This window comes from Anomalospiza imberbis, chromosome 4 (assembly GCF_031753505.1).
Source record: "Anomalospiza imberbis isolate Cuckoo-Finch-1a 21T00152 chromosome 4, ASM3175350v1, whole genome shotgun sequence".
Classification (NCBI taxonomy): Eukaryota; Metazoa; Chordata; class Aves; order Passeriformes; family Viduidae; genus Anomalospiza; species Anomalospiza imberbis.
In genome coordinates this window covers 72,474,771-72,501,804 of record NC_089684.1, presented here as the reverse complement: position 1 = coordinate 72,501,804, position 27,034 = coordinate 72,474,771, and the positions used below count along the sequence as shown (strand labels likewise).

The 27,034-nt window shown below is 60.8% G+C and overlaps 1 protein-coding gene across 3 annotated transcripts in view; it reads left to right on the top strand.

Moving 5' to 3' along the window:
• Window positions 1–2,108: 2,108 nt before the first annotated feature.
• RAB11FIP5 (RAB11 family interacting protein 5) overlaps window positions 2,109–27,034 on the top strand; it is a 447,460-nt gene continuing 422,534 nt past the window's right edge. For all 3 annotated transcript variants that reach the window (XM_068189174.1, XM_068189173.1, XM_068189172.1), the window contains exons 1-3: window positions 2,109–2,531; window positions 16,865–17,304; window positions 19,005–19,707. In XM_068189174.1, the coding sequence (XP_068045275.1) occupies window positions 2,143–2,531; window positions 16,865–17,304; window positions 19,005–19,707 (1,532 nt within the window). In that variant the 5' untranslated portion in view covers window positions 2,109–2,142. The remainder of the gene's footprint in view (window positions 2,532–16,864; window positions 17,305–19,004; window positions 19,708–27,034) is intronic.

Below are 27,034 nucleotides of genomic sequence, written 5' to 3'. Positions count from 1 at the left end.
TGGGCACACTGGGCATGGATACACCTGGGCATGGATACACCTGGGCATGGGCACACCTGGGCATGGATACACCTGGGCATGGGCACACTGGGCATGGATACACCTGGGCATGGGCACACCTGGGCATGGATACACCTGGGCATGGATACACCTGGGCATGGGCACACTGGGCATGGGCACGCCTGGGCATGGACACACCTGGGCATGGGCACACCTGGGCATGGATACACCTGAGCATGGATACACCTGGGCATGGACACACCTGGGAATGGATACATCTGAGCACAGACACACCTTGGCAAGGGCACACCTGGGCATGGATACACCTGGGCATGGACACACCCGGGCATGGATACACCTGAGCACAGACACACCTGGGCATGGACACACCTGGGCATGGGCACACCTGGGCATGGACACACCTGGGCATGGATACACCTGGGCATGGGCACACTGGGCATGGGCACACTGGGCATGGATACACCTGGGCATGGGCACACCTGGGCATGGGCACAATGGGCATGGGCACACCTGGGCATGGACACACCTGGGCATGGATACACCTGGGCATGGATACACCTGGGCATGGACACACCTGGGCATGGATACACCTGGGCATGGACACACCTGGGCATGGGCACACCTGGGCATGGACACACCTGGGCATGGATACACCTGGGCATGGACACACCTAGGCATGGGCACACTGGGCATGGGCACACCTGGGCATGGGCACACCTGGGCATGGATACACCTGGGCATGGGCACACCTGGGCATAGACACACCTGGGCATGGGCACACCTGGGCATGGATACACCTGGGCAGGGACACACCTGGGCATGGATACACTGGGCACGGACACACCTGGGCAGGGACACACCTGGGCAAGGACACACCTGAGCACAGACACACCTGGGCAGGGACACACCTGGGCAGGGACACACCTGGGCAAGGACACACCTGAGCACAGACACACCTGGGCAGGGACACACCTGGGCAGGGACACACCTGTGCTCGCACTCCTGTGGCTCTGAGGGACAGTCAGGCAGACACGCCGGGGATGCGGTGCCGGGGGTGTCCCGGGCCGTGGCGATGTGAGTGTCCCGGCTGTCACCGCAGGGGTGTGTCACCGCAGGGATGTCACCGCAGGGGTGTCACCGCAGGGGTGTCACCGCAGGGATGTCACCGCAGGGGTGTCACCGCAGGGGTGTCACCGCAGGGATGTCACCGCAGGGGTGTCACCTCAGGTGTGTCACCGCAGGTGTGTCACCGCAGGGATGTCACCGCAGGGGTGTCACCGCAGGGGTGTGTCCGCCCTGGTGTCACCTCAGGGGTGTCACCGCAGGGGTGTCACCGCAGGGGTGTCACCGCAGGGGTGTCACCGCAGGGGTGTGTCACCGCAGGTGTGTCACCTCAGGTGTGTCACCGCAGGTGTGTCACCGCAGGGATGTCACCGCAGGGGTGTCACCGCAGGGGTGTGTCCGCCCCGGTGTCACCTCAGGTGTGTCACCGCAGGGGTGTCACCGCAGGGGTGTGTCACCTCAGGTGTGTCACCGCAGGGGTGTCACCGCAGGGGTGTGTCACCTCAGGTGTGTCACCGCAGGTGTGTCACCTCAGGGGTGTGTCACCTCAGGGGTGTCACCGCAGGTGTGTCACCTCAGGTGTGTCACCGCAGGGGTGTCACCTCGGGGGTGTGGCCGCTCCGGGGCTGGGCGTAACCTCGGCCCCGCCCCCGCCCCGCCCCCGGCGCGCGCCCCGAGCCCCGCCCCCTCCCACCGCCCGGCGGGGCGGGGCCGGGGGCGGGGCCGGAGCGGGGCGGGGGCGGAGTCAAGGCGGGTGGGGCGCGGCGGGGCCGCTCGTGGGGCGTGGCTAAGGGGCGGGGGCGGGGCCGGCGCGCGGCGGGGCCGGTTGGGGCGGGGCTAAAGCCGGGCGGGGCGGCGGCAGAGCGCGCTGTGGGCGTGGTCATAGCGGCGCGGGGGCGTGGTCATAGCGGCGCGGGGGCGTGGTCATAGCGGCGCGGGGGCGTGGCCAGCGCCGTGGCGGGCGGGGCCGGCCCGGCCGGTGTCGCTCGCGCTGCGGCAGCGGCGGCTCCGGAGCGGGGCCCGGCCCGGCCCGGCCCGGCCGCTCCTCCCGGCCCGGCCATGGCGCTGCTGCGGGCGGCCGCGCTGCCCGCCGAGGGCTGCCCGGCCTGGCTGCCCACGCACGTCCAGGTGACGGTGGTGCGGGCCCGCGGGCTGCGCTGCAAGGGCGGCGGCGGCGGCGGCGGCAAAGGCAAAGCGGGCGGCAGCGACGCGTACACCGTGATCCAGCTGGGCCGCGAGAAGTACAGCACCTCGGTGGCCGAGAAGAGCGGCGGCAGTCCCGAGTGGAGGGAGGAATGTGCCTTCGAGCTGCCCCCCGAGCCCGGGGCCTGCCCGGGGCTGGTGCTCACCGTGATGCACCGGGCGCTCGTGGGCATGGACCGGTTCCTGGGCCAGGCCCTGGTGCCCCTGGAGCCCGCCCGGCAGCGCGGCCGCGAGCCCGACGAGCGGTGAGTGCGGGGCACGGGAGCGGCCCGGCCGGGGCCGGGGCTGGGGCTGGGGCTGGGGCTGCACCGGGCGGCCCTGGATGAGCAGCACGGGGGCCCAGGGTGGGCCCATGGACCCTCCCTGTGCCCGGGGGTTGGTGTCCTGGCGTCCTCGCGTGTCCCAGGGGGGTGTCACGGCGTCCCTGGGTACCCCTGGAGGGGCAGCGGGGTCGCTGTGTGCCCCAGGGTGGGCACACGCACACCCCAGTGCCCTGGCGTGGCTGTCAGTGGGTCGCTGTGTGCCCCAGGGTGGGCACACGCACACCCCAGTGCCCTGGCGTGGCTGTCAGTGGGTCGCTGTGTGCCCCAGGGTGGGCACACGCACACCCCAGTGCCCTGGCGTGGCTGTCAGTGGGTCGCTGTGTACCCCAGGGTGGGCACACGCACACCCCAGTGCCCTGGCGTGGCTGTCAGTGGGTCGCTGTGTGCCCCAGGGTGGGCACACGCACACCCCAGTGCCCTGGCGTGGCTGTCAGTGGGTCGCTGTGTGCCCCAGGGTGGGCACACGCACACCCCAGTGCCCTGGCGTGGCTGTCAGTGGGTCGCTGTGTGCCCCAGGGTGGGCACACGCACACCCCAGTGCCCTGGCGTGGCTGTCAGTGGGTCGCTGTGTGCCCCAGGGTGGGCACATGAACCCCCCCAGTGCCCTGGCGTGGCTGTCAGTGGGTCGCTGTGTGCCCCAGGGTGGGCACACGCACCCCCCAGTGCCCTGGCGTGGCTGTCAGTGGGTCGCTGTGTGCCCCAGGGTGGGCACATGAACCCCCCCAGTGCCCTGGCGTGGCTGTCAGTGGGTCGCTGTGTGCCCCAGGGTGGGCACACACACACCCCAGTGCCCTGGCGTGGCTGTCAGTGGGTCGCTGTGTGCCCCAGGGTGGGCACCGCGGGGTCCCTGTGTCCCCAGGACGGCTGCTGGAGGACGAAGGGCATCACCATGGCCACCCTAGGGACGTGCCACGGGGATTGGGGTGTGGCGGGTCCGGGCGTCCCCGGCCGGGCTTTCCGGGGGCTCCCGCACCGTCCGCGGGCCGTGCCTGCCGCAGGAAGGGTGGCACGGGGAGGGGTCCCGAGGCTGGGCTGGCCGTGTGACCCCGGGAGGACGCTGCGGGACTCGGGGCATCGCAGGGCCTGGGGGTGCTCCGGGAAGGACATGCCCGGAGGGGTGGGACAGCCCGGCTGCCAGGAGGGGGCTGTGGGCAGGGGGCCCTGCATCCCCCTGGAAGGGAGCGGTGCTGGACGAGGCAGCGGAGCATCCATCCGCCGCCCCGGGCACGGCACGGCCCGAGGTCCCTCTGCATCCCGGCAGGGCTCCGTCTCTCCTGGGAAGCCACAGCTGCACCTCGTGCTTTGTCCCCTGACGGCTGCGGCGGCTTTGCGGCCCCCGCGTTGTCACCTGCTTTGTGACGGAGGGTCCCCGGTTTGGGGGTCCAGATCCAGGGAATTGCCGAGCCGCCTCCTTCCCCAGGAGGGATCACACCCCTCAGAATGTTCCCGAGCCTTTGCCAAGCACAGAAGTGCAGGAATGCGCCCGGAATTCCTTTAGGGCAGGCGTTCCGGGGGCTTTGTTCCACGCGGAGCCGGCCGTGCCCCCGGGAGCGTGCCCCGCTCCCTGGCCCCCGGGCCCGGAGTTCTGCTGGCCTGCTGCCCGAAGCTGCGGGCTGCCAGAGCAGCCTGCCCCGCCTGCCGCCCGGCCCGGCGGCAGGAGGCCTTGGGACAGCTCTTGCGTGGAGAAACGCGGCTCCGCAGCCCCGGCAGGGCCGGGAGCAGGGATGGGAGCCGCGGGGACGCGGGCTGGCAGCTGCCCCGGCGTTTGTCCGGCTTTAGCACGCGAAACGCCGCCGGGCCGGGCCGGGCCGTGCCGGGAGCTGGGCCGGGGTCCCCGGGGCCTGGTGGAACACAGCCCCGGTGCGGGGCCTCGGGAGGGACGCGGCGTGTGGAACGGCCCCATGGTGTGGGGAGAGCCGTGCCCTCGGGAGAGGGGTGCTGGTGGAGCCGTGCAGAGCAGGAGCCCCGCCAAGCGCTGCTCCCGGCTCTTGGCGTCTCAGAGGTCTCGTCAGGGGCCGCTAATCCCACGGGAGCAATGTCCAGCCTGTGTCACCGCGTGACAGCGCTCCTGCAGCCAGGGCCGTCCGGGCTGCCAGGCTGGACATCCCCCAGGCTTGGAGGAGCCTTAGGGAGACCCTCCAGGGCCTGGAGGGGCTCCAGGAGAGCAGGAAAGGGACTGGGGACAAGGGACAGAGGGACAGGACCCAGGGAATGGCTCCCACTGGGAAAGGGGAGATTGGGCTGGGATCTTGGCAAGGAATTCCTGGCTGGGAGGGTGGGGAGGGGCTGGGCTGGAATTCCCAGATTTGCTGTGGCTGCCCCTGGATCCCTGGAGTGCCCAAGGCCAAGCTGGACATTGGGGCTGGGAGCAGCCTGGGACAGTGGGAGGGATGGAATGGGATGAGCTTCGAGGTCCCTTCCAGCCCAACCCCATTCCATGATTCTCTCATTTGCTGTCTGTCTCCCTCCCTTCCTGTAGCTTTGCTTGCATAACAAAAATTCACTTCCCCTCGTGGCAGTCAGGATCACAGGAGCTTTTAAAACTGGATTTTCACCCGTGGCCCCGAGCATGGAAATGAGCATGGAAAACACGAGGGAAGCTCTCACCCTGTGCCCTGCGGGTGGGTGGCACCTCTGCAGCCTGGAGGGGCCACACTGGTTTTTGGAGGAGAATCCCAGGAGCTGGAGCTTGTCCAGCCAGGTGGGAGAAGGATCAGGGGGAGCTCAGGGGGTTCTGGCTCTCTGGGAGCTTCCAGCCGGCTCCGACGTCTGGAAACAACTTTGGTCAGGAGGAAACTTTGAGTCCCAGATTAGAAAGAGCAAAACAAGCAGAGGCTCCCACCCTCGGGGCTGGCCCTGCTGAGCCAGGCCTGTGCTGGGGAGATAAGGGGGCTGTGGGGCTGAGGGGGAGATAAGGGGGCAGTGGGGCTGAGCCTCTGCCCCTCGCCTGCTTTGGGATCCCGTCCTCGCCCTGCTGCCAGCTGGAGTGGGAGCCTGCTCCAGCAGAGGATCCCTTGTCAGTGTGCTGACCTTGCTCTCATTTCCCTGCAGGTTTTTATTGCACAGAAACTTCACCAGTGATAATTGTTATCCTTGTTTTGGGCTGGGTGGAAAATGTTCCGTCAAACTTGGACTCTTCCCCGGGAAGGGGAGGCCGGGGGTGTTTCCGAGCTGCCTCGTGCTGCTCAGCCTGGGTCATTTCAGTGCTTTGCCAGGGGAAAATCGACTCCTGGAGTTGCACAAGAGCAGCCTGGGAGCTCTCATGGCCTTTTTGGGCATCCCAGGGTTTGTCCCACGCTCAGGCAGCTCCGGGGATCAGGCTTGGCAGGCAAAGCAAGCTCCGAGCATCATTTCCCCCTTTGCATGGAGCCTTTGTGCATGCAGAGAGCCCTGGGCAGGACCTCCTGCTCCTCACCTCCCTCCCCTGACCTGATCCTACACTTCCCTGTCCTGTGCTCAGTCTGCAAAGCCAGGATCCAGCCCAGGAAAAGAGGGATTTTTTGGGAACTCACCAGGCAGTTGCAGTTGCTTCTGCTTCCCAACATCCAGGAAATGCCCTTGGAGTCCCCCGTGGGGCTCATCCTGTGGGGTGGCAGCGAGCCAGGGACTGTCCCCTGCACACCCAGCCCATCAGCTGGCACCTGGGAAAGCTGGGAGGGCATCCAGAGAAACAGGGTTCCCTCCGAGACACCAGGCTGGCTTTGCATGGAATCAGAGAATCCCGGAGTGCTTTGGGTTGGAAGGATTGTAAAAGTCACCCAGTGGCACCCCTGCCGTGGCAGGGACACCTCCCACTGCCCCAGGCTGCTCCCAGCCCAGTGTCCAACCTGGCCTGGGACACTGCCAGGGATCCAGGGGCAGCCCCAGCTGGGAATGCTCTGGGAATTCCAGCCCAGCCCCTTCCCACCCTCCCAGGGAACAATTCCCAATTCCCAGTATCCCACCTGTCCCTGCCCTCTGCAGGTGGGATCCATTCCCTGTGTCCTGTCCGTGTCCCTCCAGCTCTTGTCCCCAGTCCCTCTCCAGTGGACTTGGAGACCTTTCCCTTGGCCCAGGAGTGGCATCCCCTGGGTGAGCAGCATGGCAGGGGCCACTGAGGGGGGACAGGAGGTGCCTGGGGACACCTGCAGGGCTGGACCTTGGATCTCCCTGCCTGGGAACCCCACACGCCCTTGATGTGCAGGGTGAGGGTGAGGCTGATGCTGATGGCGGGAGGAAGCAGCTAAGGTTCAAGGTTTCCTGGGCTGGCTAAAGCTAGCCCTTAGCTGCCGTTCCTTTGAAGAGCCATTTCCATTTGCCTTCTGTCCCAAGGATCTCCCATGGACAGGGGAAGGGTTGAAGGTGCAAGCACAGAGCTGCCAGGGCTTAAAGCCCAGGGTTTGCAGGGCTGGGCTCTGGGTGTGAGGGATTCAGCATTCCTGCCTCTGCTTTTCCTGCAGTGACTTGCACTCGCTCCCGACAGGGAACTCGGCTGGGGGAGTTCCCTCTGCAGAATTAGCTCAGCTCGGACTTCCCCAAAGCCCTTCCGTGCTGCACTTCCCTCTTGTGGTTCCTCTTCCTGCCCAGCTGTGGGACACCTGCTGCTGGGAGGGCTCGGGGGGGCTGCCAGGGCTGGGACTCTCCTCCCTCTCCACCAGCAAAGGACCTGTCCTTGGGCTGCCAAGCTTTGCCAGCCAAAGTCCTTGAGGCCACCAGGGCTCCTCTGCTCCGTGTGGTGATGGAGGAGCTCCTCCGGGGAAAGGGACAGGGAATTCCTTGGGTTTGGGAAGAGAAGAGCAGAGAAGGAGGTGTGAGCCCCAGCACACATGGGCAGGGAGGCTGGGAGGAGGAGAGGGCTCACCCAGAGGCTGTCCAAAGGGGCCCATGCTGCCCACCTGCTCAGTGTGTGGGACCTTGCAGGGGTGAGAAGCTCTCTCAGAGCCAAGGATGCTCCCAAATCCCTGCCACGGCTCCCTCACTGAGCCCCACACCAGGCACTTGTCCCTTGCTGGACTGGTGGGACCCATCCCGTCCCCTCCTTGCTGTGGCAAATGCTTCCCTGGCACTGTCCTCGTGTTCCCCCTGGCATGGACCCGCTCTCATCTCCTCCCCCAGCCCCGCTGGACCTCTGTCAGCCCAGGCTGTGCCTGTGCTGTGTCCCTGCCTCATTGAATGAAGATCAGGACATCATTAGCAGTGCAGTGGGGCTGTGGCAGCCTGCAGGCTCGGGGCTGTGCCATCTCCCTGCGACCTGGTGCTCGTTTTCATTCCCAGCCTGGCCTGGGCTCCTTGTGCCAGGGGAGATTGTCACACCCAGGCTGGAGCCCACCCTGCTCCCTGGGTAGCTGAGCCCAGGCCAAGTCCCTGCAGCTCTGTCCTTGGCTCGGCTGTGCTTAGGCCGAGGAGAGGGAGAGACCTTGCAGTGGGGCGGGGAGGAAACTGCTGCTGTGGGCTGGATTTGGGATGGGAGGTCTGCATCCAAGGGCAAAGAGCCCATTTCCCAGTGGGCAGAGTGCCCAGCGAGGCGGGTGAGGGTCTGTGAGGTGGCCAGGAGCACCAGGGAGCTCCTGGGGTGCCCTGAGCTGGGATGGTTGCGGCTGAAAACACAGCTCTGAGGCAGGAAACGCCCTGGAGTGTCGAAATGCTGCAGGGGAGGAGGGGCTGGTGCTGCCAAAAACTGGGTCAGGATGCTCTGCTGTGGGGGCACGGGGCACAGCCAGGGCTGGGATGGCATCTGTGGTGGCCAGGATGGGATGGCACCCATTGTGGCCAGGATGGGATAACGCCTTTGGTGACCAGCTGACCCCAGGCAAGCGTTTGCCCCGAGCTGGGAGACCGGGGCAGAGGCCCCAGGTGCTCCACAGGGTGTAATTTTGCTCCTACCTGCCCAGCTAAGCCCATTTTCACCCAGCTGCCATTGCTGGTTTAAGGAGTTTAAGGCCCTTGCCTTGCTCTCCTGCCGGACAACTCTGCTTTTCTTGGTTTTTAAGACATTTGAGCGGTCTGCTCCCAGCTGGGCTAATCTGGCACATTGGGTCTGGTGTGTCGGTGGCTGAGGGCGCTGCCCCATCACCCTCCACCATCTTACACGCCAAAAAGCTGCAGGCTTCTCGCTGTTTCACGTGGATTTTCCAGGGCCCTGAGTGCCTCCAGCTGCAGAAAGCCTGCAGCAGCTGGGCAGAGCCCTGAGTCCTGCTGGGGCAGCTGGTGCTGTGCTGTGCTGTGCTGAGCTCAGCTGTGCTCAGGAGCCTCCCGGGTGACTCCCTCCCTCCCTCCTGTCCCTCCAGAGCCTGGCTCAGCCTTTCCTGGCTGCCTGCTGAGCAGGAGAAGGGTGGGCTCTGCTCCCCTCCTTTTGGGAAACGCTCTTCCTGGTTCCTGGAGGAATCTGCTCGATGGTGGAGGAAAAGCTAGCATCCTCTCCAGTGCCAGGTGGAAATGGCCTTTGAGCCACTGCTGTGCCCCTCTCTGTCTGGGGCCTGTCAGAGCCTGTGCCTGACTGAGGTGTGCTCAGACCTACCCTGGAATTCTCCTGCTCCACCAGAAGCCTGCCTGGGACGTGGGGTTTGGCTTCCCAGCCCAGTGTTGGCTGTGGGAACTCCATCCCTGGAGCAGCATCCTGAGGGCTCCTCCCCAGCTCTGCATTTCCAGGGGGTCTCTTCCTGGACCAGTCCACCGAGGATAAAGCAGTGGAGCCTGCTGCTGGGCTCGGGATTCATTCCCTTTTCCCCTCTTTCATGTTTGACTCACTCCTGAGCACGGGTTGATGTGATGGATGAGCAATCCACGTGTGACCTATTCCCAGAGCGGGAGTAGCTGCTGCTTTAGGCTGTGTGGAGCCCTGGTGCCCCTGCCCTGGGTTTGGTGCCCCTGCCCTGAGGTTGGTGTCCCTGCCCTGGCACTGATGTCCCTGCCCTGGCACTGATGCTCCTGCCCTGGGGTTGGTGTCCCTTTGGAGAACAGGCATTCCCCAGCCTCTGGGTGCTGCTTCTGTGTGTTCACCTGCCATGCTGCCTCTCCCAGCTGGAAGTGGGAAGGATCCCCTGCAAAGGGTGTTTCTCCTGAGCTCCCTGTGCCCAGGAGGGGCTGCCAGGAGCAGCTGCTCCCATGGAGCCTGTGCAGCAGCTCCTGGTGCTCTGCAGTCTTGCAGAGTCAGCTCAGGGCTCGTGCTGGTTTAACTTTGGGCTCTTGTGCCCAGGGCAGGGGATCAGCAGCACTGCCAGTGTCACCTTGTCCCCTGCCTTGTGGTGTCCGGGCAGCTCAGGTCACTGGGTGCCCACGAGCGTGGTTTATTGGGAGGCAGCTGGGAGGACACAAAGCCTGGGTGCTGTGGAGTGTGAGCAGACAAATCCAGCTGAGGTGACCACGTCCTGACTCCTGCTCTTGCTGTCCCCACTCATAAATGTTCCACGCTGTTTTACAGCTCCATGAATCTTCCCTCCTTCCCTCTTCCCACCTGCCCATCCTGCGCTAGAGAAAAGCCTCAGATCCCAAAACAAAGTGTTTTGGGATGAAGCAACTGCCCGTGCTCCCATGCCAGCACCATCCTGGTGACTCAGAGCTCTTTTCCATCCCTGGTGTCTCTCCTGGTCCAAAAGCTGTCCCCTCCGTGCCATCCCCCTGCTTGTCTCTGACCGTGCCAGGGTGGGCCTTGTCCCATCCCTGGGCACAGCCACCAGCTGGGACACCAGCAGGGCTAGCTCTTCCCTGCTTTTCAGGCTGCTCCTGCCATCGAGTCCCACTGGAGTGACAACATCTCTGTTCCTGGCCTGCCAGTCCTGGCATGAGCCCAAGTGCCAGCCCGTGCTGGGATTTTCTCAGCTGGGCTCCTGGTTGTCCCATTGGGGCACCAGCACCATGCCCAGGGCTTCCTGCCCTTCCAGGCAGCTCCTGCTCTCCTCCGGAGCCCGTTGGAGGAGCAGGGCTGGGCTGTTGGGTTGTGTGAGGAACTGGAGTTGGTTCCTTCCAGCCTTGTTTGTGAGCACTTCTGGGAAGAACATTTGGAGAGATGAACTTCCCACCTCAGCTGCTCCATCCGCGGGGGAATCAGCCTGTGTTTATTTTCCATCTGTGCTTTTAGCAGCTCGCAGGGATCACCTGGCAGGATCAGCCATCCAAAACCAACACGGGAACCAGCCCTGCAGAAAAGCTTCCCAGCACTGGCGGGGGAAGCTGGGGCGGGAGCACGGAGCCAGACTAAAAAGCACAAAATTCCCCGGGGCTGGGTTGTTTTCCACCCTGTGCTTCCCCTCCCGGCTAGGTGAGCTTCCTCCTGGCCCCGCTGCCTCAGCTGCAGGCTCAGGGAAATGTCCCTGTGCTGGGCTCTCAGGGTGGCTTGTGCCAAGAGGAGCTGGCCTCTGTGTTTTCCCTGGATTGGTTCTCCATGCCCTGCCCTGCCCTGTCGCTGTAGCAGCACAAGGGATCCTTGATTTAAGCCTTGGGGCTCTTCTGGCCAGCCAGGCCGACCTTGCTGCAGGGATGAATCAGCAGGAAATGCCAGCCTGGAGCAGGCTGGGAAGAGCCTCTGGGCTGGGATGTGTCTGTGTCCCACTGCAGCTCCGAGCTGTGCAGGGCAGGAGGATTTCTGCTGCTTTAAGGTGAACCTGGCCTGCCCTGACAGTGCTCAGTGCTTTGGGGGAGCACCTGAAGTGGAAGTGCTCCAGAAATGCTCTAGCTGGGCCTCCTTCCCTGGGGCATCCCTGAACCCCACCAAGGAACTTCACTCCCCCAGGAAACTCCCTGCTGGCAAAGCACGGGGACAGTCAGAGAGGGAAACTGGAGGTGCTGGTGCCCAGGGTGTGCTGAGCAGGGCTGGTGGGACACAGGAGGTCCAGCTGAGCTGGAGCTTGGAGGGGAATCCTGGAGACCTCAACCACAGCCATCAAATGGCAAAGGTGGTCCTCCCTGGAATGACCCCTGTCCTCCCTGGAATAACCCATATCCTCCTGGAATAACCCATATCTGCTGGAATGACCCCTGTCCTCCTGGAATGACCCCTGTCCTCCTGGAATGACCCATATCTGCAGGAATGACCCATATCCTCCTGGAATAACCCATATCCTCCTGGAATGAGCCTAGTCCTGCTGGAAGTGGAGCAGGGTGGTGCCCTGGCCGCTCTGGCTCATGCTGCCTTGCTCTCCTGGTCTCATCCCAGTGTCCCTTGGCAATAATCCCGACCCAGTGGGCTGAGCTGGGACGGCCCCGGGGCTTCGGGGAGCTGCTGCTGGGGTGGGTGCTGTGGCTGCAGGAGCTGCTTGCTCCGGAGGGGATGTGCAAGGACCGGGGTGCCGGGGAACCTCGGCTCAGGGCTGGTGTCCCCTTCCTGCCCCTGGGGAAGGGAAGGTGCCTGCCCTGAGCAAATGCACCCCGTCCTCATCCTCCGCGGGGTCGCTCTCCTGCTCAGCCGCATTGCCGTGCTCCTGTTTCCCCTCGCCTCGGCCCGGGATGTTGCAGGGCGAGGACAGGGGTGGTTTGGGAGCCTGGAGCTGCGGCGGCTCCGTGTCTGCTCTCCGGGCCCGATCCTGCCCTGATCCTGGCAGCAGCATATGTGAAACAGAGCCCGGCTGCTGCCCCAGGCTGCCCCTGGCACTGCTCCCTTGCCGCGGGGAGCAGAGGCATTCACGGGGAGTGTGCGGGAGCTGGGCTCTGCTCGTGAGCCGCGGTGACCACATGCGTGTGCACAGCCCCACGGTGGGCTCTGCCACACTGGGACAGCCCAGGAACGGGAGCTGCAGAGCCCCGCGGCTCGGCTGCTTCCCGGGAGCCTCCCCGAGCCCCGGGGCCGCAGCAGCTCCCCTTGCCAGGCAGTTCCAGTTCTGGTGGAGGCTTCCTCTCTGCCCCGAGCCCCGGGGCCGCAGCAGCTCCCCTTGCCAGGCAGTTCCAGTTCTGGTGGAGGCTTCCTCTCTGCCCCGAGCCCCGGGGCCGCAGCAGCTCCCCTTGCCAGGCAGTTCCAGTTCTGGTGGAGGCTTCCTCTCTGCCCCGAGCCCCGGGGCCGCAGCAGCTCCCCTTGCCAGGCAGTTCCAGTTCTGGTGGAGGCTTCCTCTCTGCCCCGAGCCCCGGGGCCGCAGCAGCTCCCCTTGCCAGGCAGTTCCAGTTCTGGTGGAGGCTTCCTCTCTGCCCCGAGCCCCGGGGCCGCAGCAGCTCCCCTTGCCAGGCAGTTCCAGTTCTGGTGGAGGCTTCCTCTCTGCCCAGCTGGGGTGACTCGCTGCTTCCTTTCCCCCCAGCCCCGCCAGGCTGCTCCCCAGGCCCTTCCCTGTGCATGGATAACAGATGCTGGGGTCCCTCCCTCTGGGGATGCACCCCCAGCAGTGCTGGCTCTGTCCAGTGTCACAGGGAACAATAGACATTGGTTAGCAAAAGAGAATGTCCCCAGCCTGTGGCTTGTGCCTTCCATCTGGCTGGGGCTGCTCTCCCTGGAGGTGTCACCCTGGAGGTGTCACCCTGGAGGTGTCTCTGGGCTCTCCATTCCCTGGAGGTGTCCCATGGAGGTGTCCCTGGGCTCTCCATTCCCTGGAGGTGTCACCCTGGAGGTGTCTCTGGGCTCTCCATTCCCTGGAGGTGTCCCATGGATGTGTCACCCTGGAGGTGTCACCCTGGAGGTGTCCCTGGGCTCTCCATTCCCTGGATGTGTCACCCCAGAGGTGTCCCATGGATGTGTTCCATGGATGTGTCACCCCAGAGGTGTCCCATGGATGTGTTCCATGGATGTGTCACCCCAGAGGTGTCATGGACCTGTCCCATGAAGGTTTCCCATGGATGTGTCACCCGGAGGTGTCCGTGTGTCAGCAAGGACGTCAGCTGGCAGGGCAGGGGGCAGGAGCTGGGGGCAATGAGCAGCTCCTGGCGGAGCAGAGGGTGCTGATCCAGGAGGTTCCGTGCTCTGGGATGCACACTGCAGCTGTGGGGAGCAGCGGGGGGAGCACAGACCGGGACACATCTCCTCAGCTGGGAGCAGTCCTGCTCCTGCTCCCCAGCAAAGGCTCTGTGGGGCTGGGACCCCCCCAGACCTTGGGAGGGTCCCTCGGAGCGGGTGGCTGGAGGTGAGTGGCTTGTCCTGGGTGTCCTGTGCAGCGAGGGGCTGGATCCCAGCTGTGGCCTCCCACACCCCCCAGGAAGCAGATCCTTGTGGATCCTGGGGCTGGATGTGCTTGGCACAGCTCCCTCCACCCCCCTGCTCCAGAGCTGACTGATGTAACCCAGTTCTGCCCCTTCAGACCCAGAAAAGGGATTTTATGTTTGTTCTCCAGGTGTGTTGTCTATTCCCATGAAAACGTTGTGTCCCTCTCCAAGATGTGACCCTGGGTGGCCCCAGTCCAGAAGCCCCATCCCAGGATTCCCCCAGGGCAGCTCCTGGAAGGAATTTGGGAAACCGAGTGCTTCGGGATGGGGTTCCTGGTGAAAAGCTGCTGTGGGAGTTTGTGTGTTGCTGTCTGGGACTTGCTCCCTCCCCGATCCTGCTGTCCTGCTGCATCCCAGGAGTTTGCACCTCCTGTTTCCACTGGGGCTGATTCATAAAAAACCCAAGCACACGACATGGAGCAGCTGAATCCTCCCAAACCCTCGTCCTGTGTCATAAACCGAGAGCTCAGCCTAAAAATAGCCCCGTTGCTGTTGGAGGTGTAGCCCCGACTGTTGATGAGGTCTTGGGAGCCAAAAATAGCTCCTGAGCCCCAGCACCAGCAGAGGTTTTGCCTTGAACAGCTGCTTTTTGGAGCAGCTCAGGCTCAGCACCCCAATTCCCTTGGATGCTCCCAGGGACGGGAGGTGCTGGGGGCACATCCAGGCTGTTCCAGCTCCTCCTGGGGAGCTCCTGCCTTTCCCTGTGTGGATCCGCCCGGCTTCTCGCTGGTTTTTTCCACGGGATGATGTCAGGTACACAAGCTCCTTTCAGGAGTTCTTTCTTCTTCCTGTGCAGTGATTCAGCCCCCCAGGCTCTCTTCCCCAGCTGCCAGGCTGCTGCAGCCCTTCCCTCTTGAGCTGCTTCCAGCTCCTGCATTCCAGTGAAGAATGCACCGGGGCATGTTCCAGGCAGCCTTTTCCCCTCCAGTCCTCTGGGAAGTGTTCTCCTGCTGCACCTGCTGCTGCTCCCTGCCAGGGGTTCAGCTCCTTTTTCCATGGATTTTCTTTTTCCCCTGCCGGGATATTTTCAAGCTGGCAACCCGAGCACTGAAAGTTTTGCAGTGGGCATTGGATGGGGCTGGATAAGTGAGAGGTGGGAATAGGAGTGGATTCACTGGGATTTCATTCAGCAAATCCCAGGCACTGTCCCACCTGCCTTTTTATGGTGAAGGACCTGGGTGCTGCCAGCTGTGCTCCTGGGATATTTATCAGGGAATAAGGGCATTTTGTGCCCGCTTCGTGGGATCCCAAACTAGTTTGGGTTGGGAGGGACCTTAAAAGGCATCCAGTCCCACGGGCAGGGCCACCTCTCACTGTCCCAGCTCCTCCAAGGCCTGTCCAGCCTGGCCTGGGACATTTCCAGGGCGTTGTGTAGCGTTCCCAGCTCCTCCCTTCATCCAGGCTGTGATAACTTCCCTGGCAGAAATTCAGGAGCTCCTGGAGGACACAATTCCAGTGTTTTCCTCACCCTAGTGATTCCAGCACGGTCACACCTGCCTCTATCCCATCCCATCCCATCCCATCCCATCCCATCCCATCCCATCCCATCCCATCCCATCCCAATTTTCCTCCCCTAGTTTTTTTCTTCTCAGTGACTTCACTCTCCAGGTGGATGTAAGACAGCACTGGGATTTTTATTTTCTGGGAGATTGTTAATGAATGTCAGAAGTGTCTTCACCTCCCATTGCTCCCAGGAAGCACAACGTGGAGAAACAGGATCTGTCCCGAGCCTGCAGCTTTCCTTGGGCCTTGTTAAGGGGAATTTGAATCAGAAATTCATTTAATACTTGGGTCTGGGCAGGATCAGGGCTGTGGCTGTGCTGGTTCCTGCTCATCCTGCTGCAGCTGGACTGGCAGAGATGGGGCATCCCCTGGGGAGAGGGGGTGAAGTGATTTTTGGGAAGGAGCAGTTCCCCTGGGCCTGTGTTTGGTGCTGCCCCGTTGGCATGTGGGAATGGAGAACCAGGGGGTGGCTCTGGCCGTGTCTTTGCTCTGGTGTCCCCAATCCCAATCCCTGCTGGCAGGGATGCAGACCCCTCTCCCATGCCATTCCAGAGGCTGCTCCATGCCCTGCCAGCTGCCAGGCCATTCCCTGAGGGAGCATCAGCACCTAAAGGGAGGCTGGGGGTGTTTTTGCTGTGTGCAGTGAACGGTTTGGAGGCTTTTCCAATGTTCCCCCATATCCACAGGCAGCATTGGAGCAAAGTCTGTGTTCTGGGTCCTGTGTGGGGTGGGACAGTGGGAAGCATTCCCAGGAATCCTTTGGATTCAGTGGGAGCTTTGTGCTGGACATGGCCAATAGCTCCTTCTGGAGCTGCCACCATGAACCTGCTGTGGGAATGTGGGAATTGCCCCCAAATCCGCAACCTGGGAAGGGTGGGCTTGTGCTGGGTGGGGTTGGAACTGCTCTGGGATGCATCACCCTTTAAAGTACTTGATCCAAGGACACTTCCAGGCAGCCCTGAGCATCCTTGTTGGAGTGAGACACAGCAGGTCTGGCAGAAAGTTGATTTAAGGCGTGCTGTTGAGTTCCTCTGCCATTCTGGGTCAGTCTCTGCCGAGAGGATCCCTGAGTCACCGGCTCTGGGACATTCAGATCACGAGCACAAAGCGCCGGTGGCTTGGTCTCCTTCCAAGCACGGCTCCCAGCTTTGCCTGGAGTATCACAGTGGTGTCTGGCAGGGGTCAGTGAGGTGGTGTTTTCCAGGTTATTCAGTGGAAGGGCGGTGTTTGGGGTGAGGACAGGGATGGAGACAGAGCTGCAGGTGCACCAGGGAGGGGTCAGGTCCTGTGTCACCTCTGTGTGGGGTGTTTGTGTCTCTGACTTGGGGTTTAGGTGATATCTGGGACACGTGGCTTAGAATCCCAGCATCACTGAGGTTGGAAAAGCTCTCCTGGACCATCCAGTCCAAGCTGTGCCCAATCCCCAATGCCCAAAGCACTGAGTGCCACATCCACTCATTCCTTGGGCACCTCCAGGGATGGGGACTCCAAACTTCCCTGGGTAGTTCCAACATTTTCCAACCCCTTTCTTGGAGAAACTCGTGCTGGAGAGCCCTGGTGCTTCCTCCCAGCCAGCAGCATCTCCTCCAAGTTCTCCTGGCTTGTGGCTCTGGGAGATGACAGAGGGCCCTTTCCTTTTGTCTCCCCTCTGGCTGCAGGTGGCACAAGCTGCACTCCAAGGCTGGGAAGAAGGAGAAGGAGCGCGGTGAGATCCTGGTGAGCATCCAGTTCACACGGAACAGCCTCACGGCCAGCATGTTCGACCTGTCCATGAAGGACAAGCCGCGCTCGCCCTTCGGGAAGCTGAAGGACAAGGTGACAGGCAAGAAGAAGTACGACCTGGAGTCGGCCTCTGCCATCATCCCCAGCAGCATGGGAGCCCTGGACATGGAGGACGACTTCGAGCCCGGCGGCAAGAAGTCCAAAATCAAGGGCTTCTTCCTGAAGAACAAACTGCGCAAGTCGTCCCTGACGCAGTCCAGCACTTCCCTGGGCTCCGACAGCACCATCTCCTCTGCCAGCCTGAGCCTGGCAGCCAATGTCCCCGAGGTGGCCAAATCCCCGAGCAGACATGGCAGTCTGTCCACCGAGCACTCTGGTAAGAGGATCAGGGATAATCCCCCCCATGCTCCCCTTCCTTTCTTTGCAAGGGACTGCTGAGACCTCCTCGCAGCTCTGTTAGCTGACTGCTTACCCAGCACACAATCAGGGAATTGTGGAATTGGTTATTCCAGTTCCAGCAATGTGGAACCAGGAACGTGGAATTGGTTAGGTTGGAAAAGCCCTCCAGGACTGTGGAGTCCAACTGTTCCCTCGGCACTGCCAAGGCTACCGCTCACTGTGTCCCCAGGTGCTACAGCCACACAGCTTTGAAATCCCCCCAGGGCTGGGGACTCCAGCCCTGCCCTGGGCAGCTGTGCCAGGGCTGGGCAGCCCTTCCCATGAGGAATGTCCCCAGTGCCCACCCCGAGGCTCCCCTGAGGCCGTTCCCTCTCCTCCTGTCCCTGTTCCCTGGAGCACAGCCCGACCCCCCCGGCTGTCCCCTCCTGGCAGGAGCTGTGCAGAGCCACAAGGTCCCCCCTGAGCCTCCTTTGCTCCAGGATGTCACTAAGAGGTGACATCCTGCACAAACCCCCCAAGACCTTCTGTGTGCTGGCAACTGAGGTGTTCGCCAGAGCGGGAGGAACATCCCAGATTTTGCCTTTCCATGCCTGCACCACGAGCTCCCAGGATCTGAGGGTTCTTGAGCGCTGTTCCTTTCAGCCCCTTGGAGCAGTCCCAGCCAGGAGGGCCCTGCCTGTGCTGGGCTGGGCTGGGCTGGGCTGGGCTGGGCTGCTGGCCCTGCCCTGGGTCACTGTTCTCCCTAATGAGCCGCCTCCGGCTCGCAGGCAAAGCCCAAACGGGGCCGGCTCCGGTGATTAAAACAATCTGAGCTCTTGGCACTCCCAGGGCAGTCATTTACAAACAAAAAAGGCCCTTGTAGGGAATTAATTCTCCCTTGGAAACAAATACATCATTAAATGGTTCAGTTGGCTGAAGCAGCACATTGCCATGTTGGGTGGGAGTCCCTGGGGAGGCCTTGTGGCTTTCTCCTGGTGATGTTCCTGTGCTGGTTCCATCATCCTTGGGATGAGCCTTCCAGTTACTGGGAGCTTCCCTTCCCATGGCAGGGGGTTGGAGCTGGGTGATCTTTAAGGTCACTTCCAGCCCAAACCATTCCACGGCTCTGTGAAGGAAGCGGCATCTCCAGCTGGGAGGGGCGAGTAGCTGTCGGTTGTTTTCCTCGGGTCCCCCATGACTTTTACCCCCAAAAATCGGCAGTAGCCACGAGGTCATAGAATCACAGAATTGTTAAGGTTGGAAAAGATTTTTAAGATGATCAAATCCAACCCTCAAGGCAGTGGGAGGGAGGTGGAGGCACTGGACCCTCCTGGCTCATCACACCAAGCAGTGGCCCATCGCCTCTTGTTCAGTGCCAACTCATAAATCACGTGGAAGCTTTAAAACCCTTTAAGGAGCTTCTGAGGAGTTCCTTGCATTTATTATCAGGCTCAGATCGTCTCAGACAATGGGTTTGTCATCTTACAGAGCCTCCTCTCGGGCTGCTCCCCTGCTGTGCTCGGGGACAGTTTTGTGTCCCCTGTGTGGCCGCACAGCGGTGAGCTGTGCTTTGCATTTCCAAGAACTGAATGGTAATCCCGCGGCAGGGAGAAGGCCGGGGTGATTTCCCAGCTCTCTTTGGTGTCTGCAGGTGGAAGATAAGCATGGCCTCACCTGTCGTGTGCTTGCTCCCCGCAGTGAAAGAGCTGCTGGCCTCGCCGAAGCTGACCCACAAGAGAGCGTTCAGCGACGACGTGTCCCAGGTCAGCCCCGTGCTGGAGCCCAGAGCCCCGCAGAGCCCCAGGCCAAAGAAGGACCCCGTGTCCCGCTCGTCCCTGTGCATCAACGGCAGCCACGTGTACGGGGAGGAGGCAGCCCCCAGGAACCCGCCCGGCTCTGCCCCCCTGCCCGTGCCCCGCAGGCAGGACGAGGCTTTCGGCTTCGCCCCCCTGCACCCCGACCCCCACGAGGTGCCCTGGGGGCTGGGCGGCCTGGAGAGGGCCCAGCAGAGGGACGAGCCCAGGTTCATCCCGTCCCCTCCCAGCCTGGCCCTGCAGGAAGAGCTCAAGGTGTCCACCAAGGCCGTGACCCTCAGCAACCACCTGGGCAGGGCCAGGATGGAGGAGAGCCATCGCCTGGAGGGCAAACCCGCGCAGGCCGCGGCTCCCGTGGGCTCCTCCGCGGAGCCAGCCAAGGACAGAGCGCCCGAGGACGCCAGGAAGGAGGACAGGAAAGCCAAGGGAGGCTTCTTCCACCACGGGGGCACCCGGAGCGACGCGGGGGGCAAAGGCCAGGGGGACAGAGGGACCCCCGTCCACGCCTCGGCCGCGGGGGATGAGAGGAGTAAGAGCAGCGGCTGGTTTGGGTCCAAGGAGCCCAAAGAGTCCCCTCAGAAACCCAGGTCAGTGGAGGGGGGTGTGGAGGTCCAGGCTGGTGGTTCCTGCCCCAAATTCCCGTCTCCAGTGGCTCCTGGGTGCTCCTGGGAGTGCCCAGGCAAGGGCAGAGCAGGGAAATGCTTCCTTGCTCTTAAATGTCTCCAAGGGAAGGGGATTTTCCTGGATCCTCTCCTGGCTTCTGCCAGAAAGCACCTCTGCTGGATGTGGGATGTGTTTTCCTCTCAGGGAAGGAGGGATCCCCTCCATGGAGAGGTTTCCCTCTGCAGAGGTGAGGCTCAGTGTGGTCACACCAAGTGGTTCTGTGGCCTCAAAATACAGATTCATTATCCTTTCATGAGCTAAAAAAGCTTCCCTGGCAGTCAGGCTGGGATGTGGGATACTGGCGTTAGTAATCACATTCTTGTTATGAGCCCCACACCCCCCTGTAGTGTCTGGTCAGGGTGCAGCACTTTGGTTACGTGAGATATCATTCATATTCCCAAAGTAACTAATCCCAACCCTGCTCTTTCCTCTTCCCATCCCACCCAGCCTTCCCTTCTCCCAGTTACGAATCTCTAACTGTTCTCGCTTTGTGTGGTGATTCATCCCTCCAGATCCTCGGGGTTTGTGGTGTTTGTGCTGTTCCTGTGAGGAATTTATCACCCGTGTCCCCCCCCTGCAGCCCCTGGAGCTGAGCTGGCAGTCCAGAGGTCGAGGGTGGTGTCAGTGAGAGGCAGGAAGTGGGGTTAAAATCAGCCAGAGAAAACAACCAGCACTCAGAGCAGGGTCAGTCTGCAGCCTTGGTTCATTAGAGGGATTTTCTCATCTGGGCTGACTTTAACCTAATTTATTAAGCAAAGGATTTGAGTTCAGTCTGAGCCTCCTTTAATGAAGAGGGCACTCCTGGTTTATTCCACATAGCCTGGCTCCCACATGGGTTAAACTTGGGAAGGGACGAGCACATCCCTCAGCCTGGCTCCAGCACCAGCCCCAGAATTGCTCCTTTCCACAGGAAGGTGGCATGCCCGTGGTGGCCTTGAGGCAGAGCTGGGGACACTGGGACAGGCAGGAGCTGCTCCCCTGGGTCAGGAGCATCAGGAATATCCCATCCCACAAGGCTGGAGCTCAGTCCCACAGAGTCCATCACTGGCAAGGAGCAGGCAGGATGTGGGAGCTCTGCCCCATTCCAGCAGCAGGGGAGACAAGTGTGAGGTCTGGGGGCTGCAGTGCTGCATCCCCAGCATTCCCTATCCCTGGAAGTGTCCAAGGCCGGGTTGGATGAGGCTTGGAGCACCCTGGGATGGTGGAAGATCCGTGTCCGTGGCAGGGGTGGAATGGGATGGGCTGTAAGATCCCTTCCAACCCTCCCCATGCTTTGATTCTGTGATTCCCAGGAGACTCAAAGCCCTGGCAGTGGTTTGGTGTCACATCCCAGGGCAGGATTTGTGCATGAGCCTGAAGGACTCCGGTCTCTGCACCCTGTCCTTGAGGAAGGACAGAGTATTCCCACTCCAGATATTTCTTTTAATTTTTCTTTCTAATTTTGGGATAAGAAACCTGCTGGTTAAGGCCTAGAATAAAAAAGTCAAGGCTTAAAAATCCTGCTGCATCCAGGCAGTGACTCCACAAGTGCCTGAGGCAGCCAGGGAAGCAGGTGTGGGATGGGATGGGATGGGATGGGATGGGATGGGATGGGATGGGATGGGATGGGATGGGATGGGATGGGATGGGATGGAGCTGCCCTCGGCATCTCTCTCTGGGGCCTTTTCCTTGGGAAATGGGTGAGAAGCCAGCAGGTTTTCCCCTCCTGGCAGTCCTGGGAAGGAAGCAGGCAGGGATGTCAGATCTGGCTGGAATTCAGCTCCTTGTCCATCCAACCCAGTGGATAACCACCAGGAGTGCCCCTAAGCTGCTGCTTTCTGACAGCTCCCTGCCTCCCTGGACTCATTCCCAGCGTTGCTCCTTTCCCAGAGAGTTCCACTCCATGGGTTTGTTTAAATCCCCTTCAGTGCTCGCAGTTTAATCTCAAGCTCAGCCAGACGAGCTGCAGGGAGGGAATTCACAGCAGCCCTTTTGGCTGTTCAGGAACATCTGAGTGGGCTTTAAGTGCAGTTTGCAATTGAGAATGGGAAATAATGAGCTTCAGCTGGAGCAGGGGGGCTTGAGAGGAGGAGCTGGGAGAAGTGGCTCCTGGAGGATGGAGAGATGCTGGAGCTGCCTGCCTGGGAAGGGATTTCTCCCTCCCAGTGTCCAGGGATTTGGCACTGGGATAGCTGAGAACCTTTGGGGAACACTACAGGAATCATTTGGTGACCGAGCCTGATTGGCTGCAGAAAGGCCCTGTCCATCCTCACAGGGACAGGGTTTGTCTCTGCCCTGCTTTTCCCAGTGCTTCAGCTTTCCTGGCCATCCATTAGGACATCACTACCCATTTTAATTGTACAGAACTGATTTCTCTGATTGTATCCTGTTTCCTGACACTGAACAACCTCCTGGACCAAGCTGGTGATTCAGGTCAAAGCTGTGGAAGAGCTTTTAGGTCTTGGTGTCTTCAAAGTCCCAGAGGGCAGGGTCAGATGGGATCTTGGGAAGGAATTCCTGGCTGGGAGGAGGGGGAGGAGCTGGCACAGGTGTCCAGAGCAGCTGTGGCAGGTTGGACACCAGGGCTGGGAGCAGTCTGGGACAGTGGGAGGTGTCCCTGCCATGGCAGGGGTGGCACTGCAGGGGCTTTAAAGTTCCTTCCAGCCCAAACCATTCCAGGTTCTCTGGTCTCTGGGGGTTCTCTGATGCCCATTTTTGGCTGTTCAGGAGCAGTGTCACTCCTAGAGCTGAATTAACCCTTGCTCTGGAGAGAAGCAGCCTCTGAACTGAGCAGTTTTAAGTCTTGGCTTACTTGCAGAAAGGGCTTTTTCCCTCCTGCTCTCCTGACTCCGGATATTTCAGCTTCTGCCAGCAGCACCTTCTCACCTGTTTGGCCACTTGGATAGGCCAAGTTTAACCCAGAGCTGAATGTGGTGAGAAAGCATCAAAATCAGTCACTTTGCCAGCCCAGAAGCCTCAGCCTGTAATTAGTTAAAAGGTCTGTAGTTAGAAGGATGGTTTGAGTTTGCCTGCAGCAAAGCCCAGCCTGGCACAGCTCATCTTTACCCACTTGCTCTGCCAAACACACCCTTCCCAAAATAAGGAGCTGCTGTTTTGGGCTGGGTTTCACTTTATAAAGCTTTATAAAGAGGGTTTTGTTGTGTGCTGGGTGGGTTTTGCTGAGCCCTCGGTGTGGGAGCTGGCTCTGCAAAGCTGTCTCTGCTCTCACTGGGGACAGAACTGGGCATTTCTTATTTACACCCTGTTTTCTCCGATTCTTCTCAGGGAAGCAAAGGTCCCAAAGGCTCTGCTCATCATCCCTGGCTTTGCTAATCCCTGGGAGCTCCAGGCTTTGATTCTGGAGGGGATGGGAGCAGTAGGAAGATGGTGTTTGCTCTTTGGAGGCTGCATAAAAGCCTGGTTGGGGGTTGTTGTTTTGAATGTCAGTGGTTAAGGGTTGTGGTAAGGAAGAAGCTCAGCAGGTTTATTTGAGGCAAAGCCTGGGGCTGAAACAATCCTTTACATGTTTCCAGGGTTTCCTCCAATGTTATCAGAGCTCTGCAGCTCCTGCTTCCTGTGGAGAATCCTGATGATAAAATGGGGCTGCATCTTAGGCCTGGCAACAGGAGAAAGAGGAAATTGTGCTCTGTGCTATAAAAACAGGGGCATCAGTTCCATTTTCAGGTTCAAGCCCCTTCCCAGAGTCCTTACCCTTGGATCCAGCACTGAGGCCAAATATTGATGACTCAGTTCCTCCCTGTTCCTCATGTGCTCCTGAAAAGTGCCTTTGCTAAGGGCTGGGCATGGGTGGAGCAGAGCCCTTGGCCAGGCTGGCAGTGCTGGGATGGAGCATGGAGCCTGTGGCAGCCCCTCCAAAGGCAGCAGGACTCCGAGAGCAGAGCCTGGCAAGCTGCAGAGTTTGAGGAAGAGGGAGATGAAGGCCATGATGTGAAAGCAGGGCGTTGTGGCTAACAGGGATGAATCCGTGGGAGCCATCAGGGTCGTAGCTCTGGCACAGGGACTGTAGCCAGGAGAGTGCAGCTCTGCCCCTGCCTTGGAGCAGCCCCAGGGATGGGGTGGGATCAGTGAGAGGAGCCTGCAAGGCTGGAAAATGGCTCTTTGTGCTGCTGAGCCTACCTTTCCCAGGGGTGGGCACGAGGCAGGATGGGGAGCTGGATCCAGAGCTGGCACCAGCTCAGCCCTGATGTGCTTTGGAACCGTCCAGGAAAAGCACAGCCCCGCTCCCACTCCTCAAAGTGGGGACTGGGGCTTGAAGTTTGTATCTCCCTGGGTTCCTACTGCCCACACCTCTCCTATTTTTTGAAATTCCTGTGGTTTTGAGGGCAAATGTCTGTAAAGGAAGATTTATCCATTTGAATGGGGATGATGGACAGGTGAGGCCCAAGGGAAGAGCAAAGCGGTTATTGCACAGATAATTATTATAGATAATTTATGGATTGTTATAAGTGATTTATTAGAGAGAAGTCCAGTCCTTCCACCTCTGGAATTCCTATTTAAAACTCATTCCCTGACCCCTTCCCTCTGGTGCTCCCACCCTGTACAAAGATGTCCTGGGCTGCTGTTCCCATCCATTCCCAGCCGCCTCCTGCACAATTCCTGCCGTGCCAGCCCTGCTCATGCCGGTGGGAGGAGATTCCTGACCCCTGCCAGCTCTGAAGCTGCTGCAGGATGCTCCAGCACCTCAGCCTGTGCTTTTCCACCCAAGGGAGCCCTGTCCGTGGGAGAATGGGGCCAAGAGCAGCTTGGGAGTGGCACACATGGCACATCCCCGGATCCGGCCCTCCCAGGAGATTTCCCCTTGAGCTTCAGCACATCAGAGCTGGGTCCATCCCTGCCCTTCCCAAAGTGCTGCTTTTGCAGGCATGTGCTGTTCTCTCCAGGTGCTGCAGAGTCCCCCACGCTCCTGCAGCCAGGCTGGGCACTGCAGAGCCCTGCCCTCAGCCTGAGCTCCAGCCTGGGATCCGCAGGGAGAAACCTCCCTGTGCTGAACAAGCTGTTTCCAATAGACTTTTTCCATCAGGGGGTTGCTCAGCAATATTTTATTTCCCTTTTTTTTTTTTTTTTTTATTGCTGCGAGGCTCAAAGGCGTCTGTGAAGTGCTGCCAAACAAATAAATGAGGGCAGGGAGGTACCCGAGATTTATTTTGGCTGGCGGAGCTGTGTGCTGGGAATGGGAGGGGAAGGAGAAGGAGGAGGAGGAGGAGGAGGGTGAGTCAGCGTTTCAGTGCTGCACAGAGCTGCTTCCATCAGGCAAGTGTAGGTTTCCCTCTAGAGGAACCCGCCATGCTCCACTCCTGCTTTCACCCAGCACCTCCAGCATCCTCCTCCCTCAGGGAGAGCTTCCTTCCTCGGGGAGGGTGAGGAAGGGCCTTTTGGGGCAGAGCAGGGCTCCTGCCAGCGCCAGGCTGGCGGCCAAAGCAGGGATGTTCCTCCCAAGGAACGGGGTTGAACGGTGACGCTGCACTTTGAAATCCCAGTGGAAAGTCACAGATTCTCCAACGGCCTCAGGCTGTGCCACGGGAAGGTCAGGTCGGATATTGGGAAAATTTCTTCTTGTAAAGGTTTGTCCAGCCCTGGCACAGCTGCCCAGGGCAGGGGTGGAGTTCCATCCCTGGAATATCAGCAATATCAGCAGGTCCAGCACCTCATGAGCCCCACCAGCACTTTACAAGGCCTGGAGGGACAGGACCCAGGGCATGGCTCCCACTGGGAAAGGGGAGATTGGGCTGGGATCTTGACAAGGAATTCCTAGCTGGGAGGGTGGGCAGGGGCTGGGCTGGAATTCCCAGATTTGCTGTGGCTGCCCCTGGATCCCTGGCAGTGTCCCAGGCCAGGCTGGACACTGGGGCTGGGATCAGCCTGGGACAGTGGGAGGTGTCCCTGCCCATGGCAGGGGTGGCACTGGATGGGATTTAGGGTCCCTCCCAACCCAAACCATTCCATGATGACCTGGTGAATGAAGACAGGATCATCTCGGGGGTTTGAGGAAGCCTTGAAGCTGTTCCTGCAGCTGTGCAGGTGGGGATTGGTGCAATTCCAGGTGCCTGGGCAAGGGGCTGCTCTGGCATCAGCCGCCCCTGAGGAGGGAACTTCACCCACCCAGCTTCTGGCAGCTGGCACGGTCATTAGCAGCCAGTGCTCGTTAATCAGTGCAGCTGATTAATGCTCTGCAGCCTTTTGGAGCTGGAGCCCAGCAGAGCTGGATCAGGCCCTGGCTGCTCTTACTCAGCACAAAGGATGGATCTCGGTCTGGGGCAAACATGGAAGCAGTGCCAGCTGGACAAGCAGAGGTGGGGCAGGGCCGTGTGCCCCTTGCAGCCACCCTGGGATCATGGTGGTTGGACCTTGTCACCTTCCCGTGTCACCTTCCCGTGTCACCTTCCCTTTCCAGCTGGGAAGGAAAATTTGCCATGCTGTGCCCTGTTTAAATCTATTTGTGGACGTTGTGAACTCAACCAGCTGAGGGGTCAGGTGCTGAGCGGTGCTCTCCTCTTCTGGGGAGCTTAAATTCAAGGGGCATTAGGGAAAAAGGTCCAACCCTCTGCTGATCTCCAGGCTGGGAATACCAGGAGAGGTTTCTCTCCACGCAGAGTGGCTGCCAAGCTGGAGTGGTTTGTGCCTCAGGGTCCATCAGCTTCTCCCAGAACTTCTGGAGACTTTGAGTGCTCACGCAGAGCTCAAAAGCCCCGGGAGGGGCTGGGCTGCAGCTGCAGGGTGCAGGCTGTTCCCCCCTGGGCCAGGCAGAAGAGGCCACGGAGCAGGGTGGGACTGTGTGGGGACCAGGCTGGGCACGGCCACCACCGCTGCTTTGTGACAGCGGGAGAGGGCACCCGCGAGCTGGCTGTGCCCCAAAGGCAGCTGCAGCTTGGGTCGAGGCTTTTCTTTGTCCCTGGGTTGCCAGGTCTCTTCAGTGGTGTCCCACGGGTGCTGGAGCAGAGCTGGGAGTGTTCCCTGCCCCCAGACTGGCATGGGGGATTTTGGTGGCATGGATGGCTTCAGTGGGCACCTTTCCAAGGAGCTGCTCAGAGGAGGATGCGGGAAGGGGCTGTGGAGCTGCCAGGAGTGGGAGCAGGGGGTGCCCATGGTGCGGGCATCACTCCTGGGCCAAGGTGCTGCCAGCCCAGCGCCCTCTCTGCTTTGGGACCGACCAGCTGCACCATCACCAGCGTCAGCTTTTGCCTCAAGATGGCATTTTGTGCTTTAAAATGTGTCTGAGGCGTTTGGTGGATGCACAATAACATGGAAATGGTT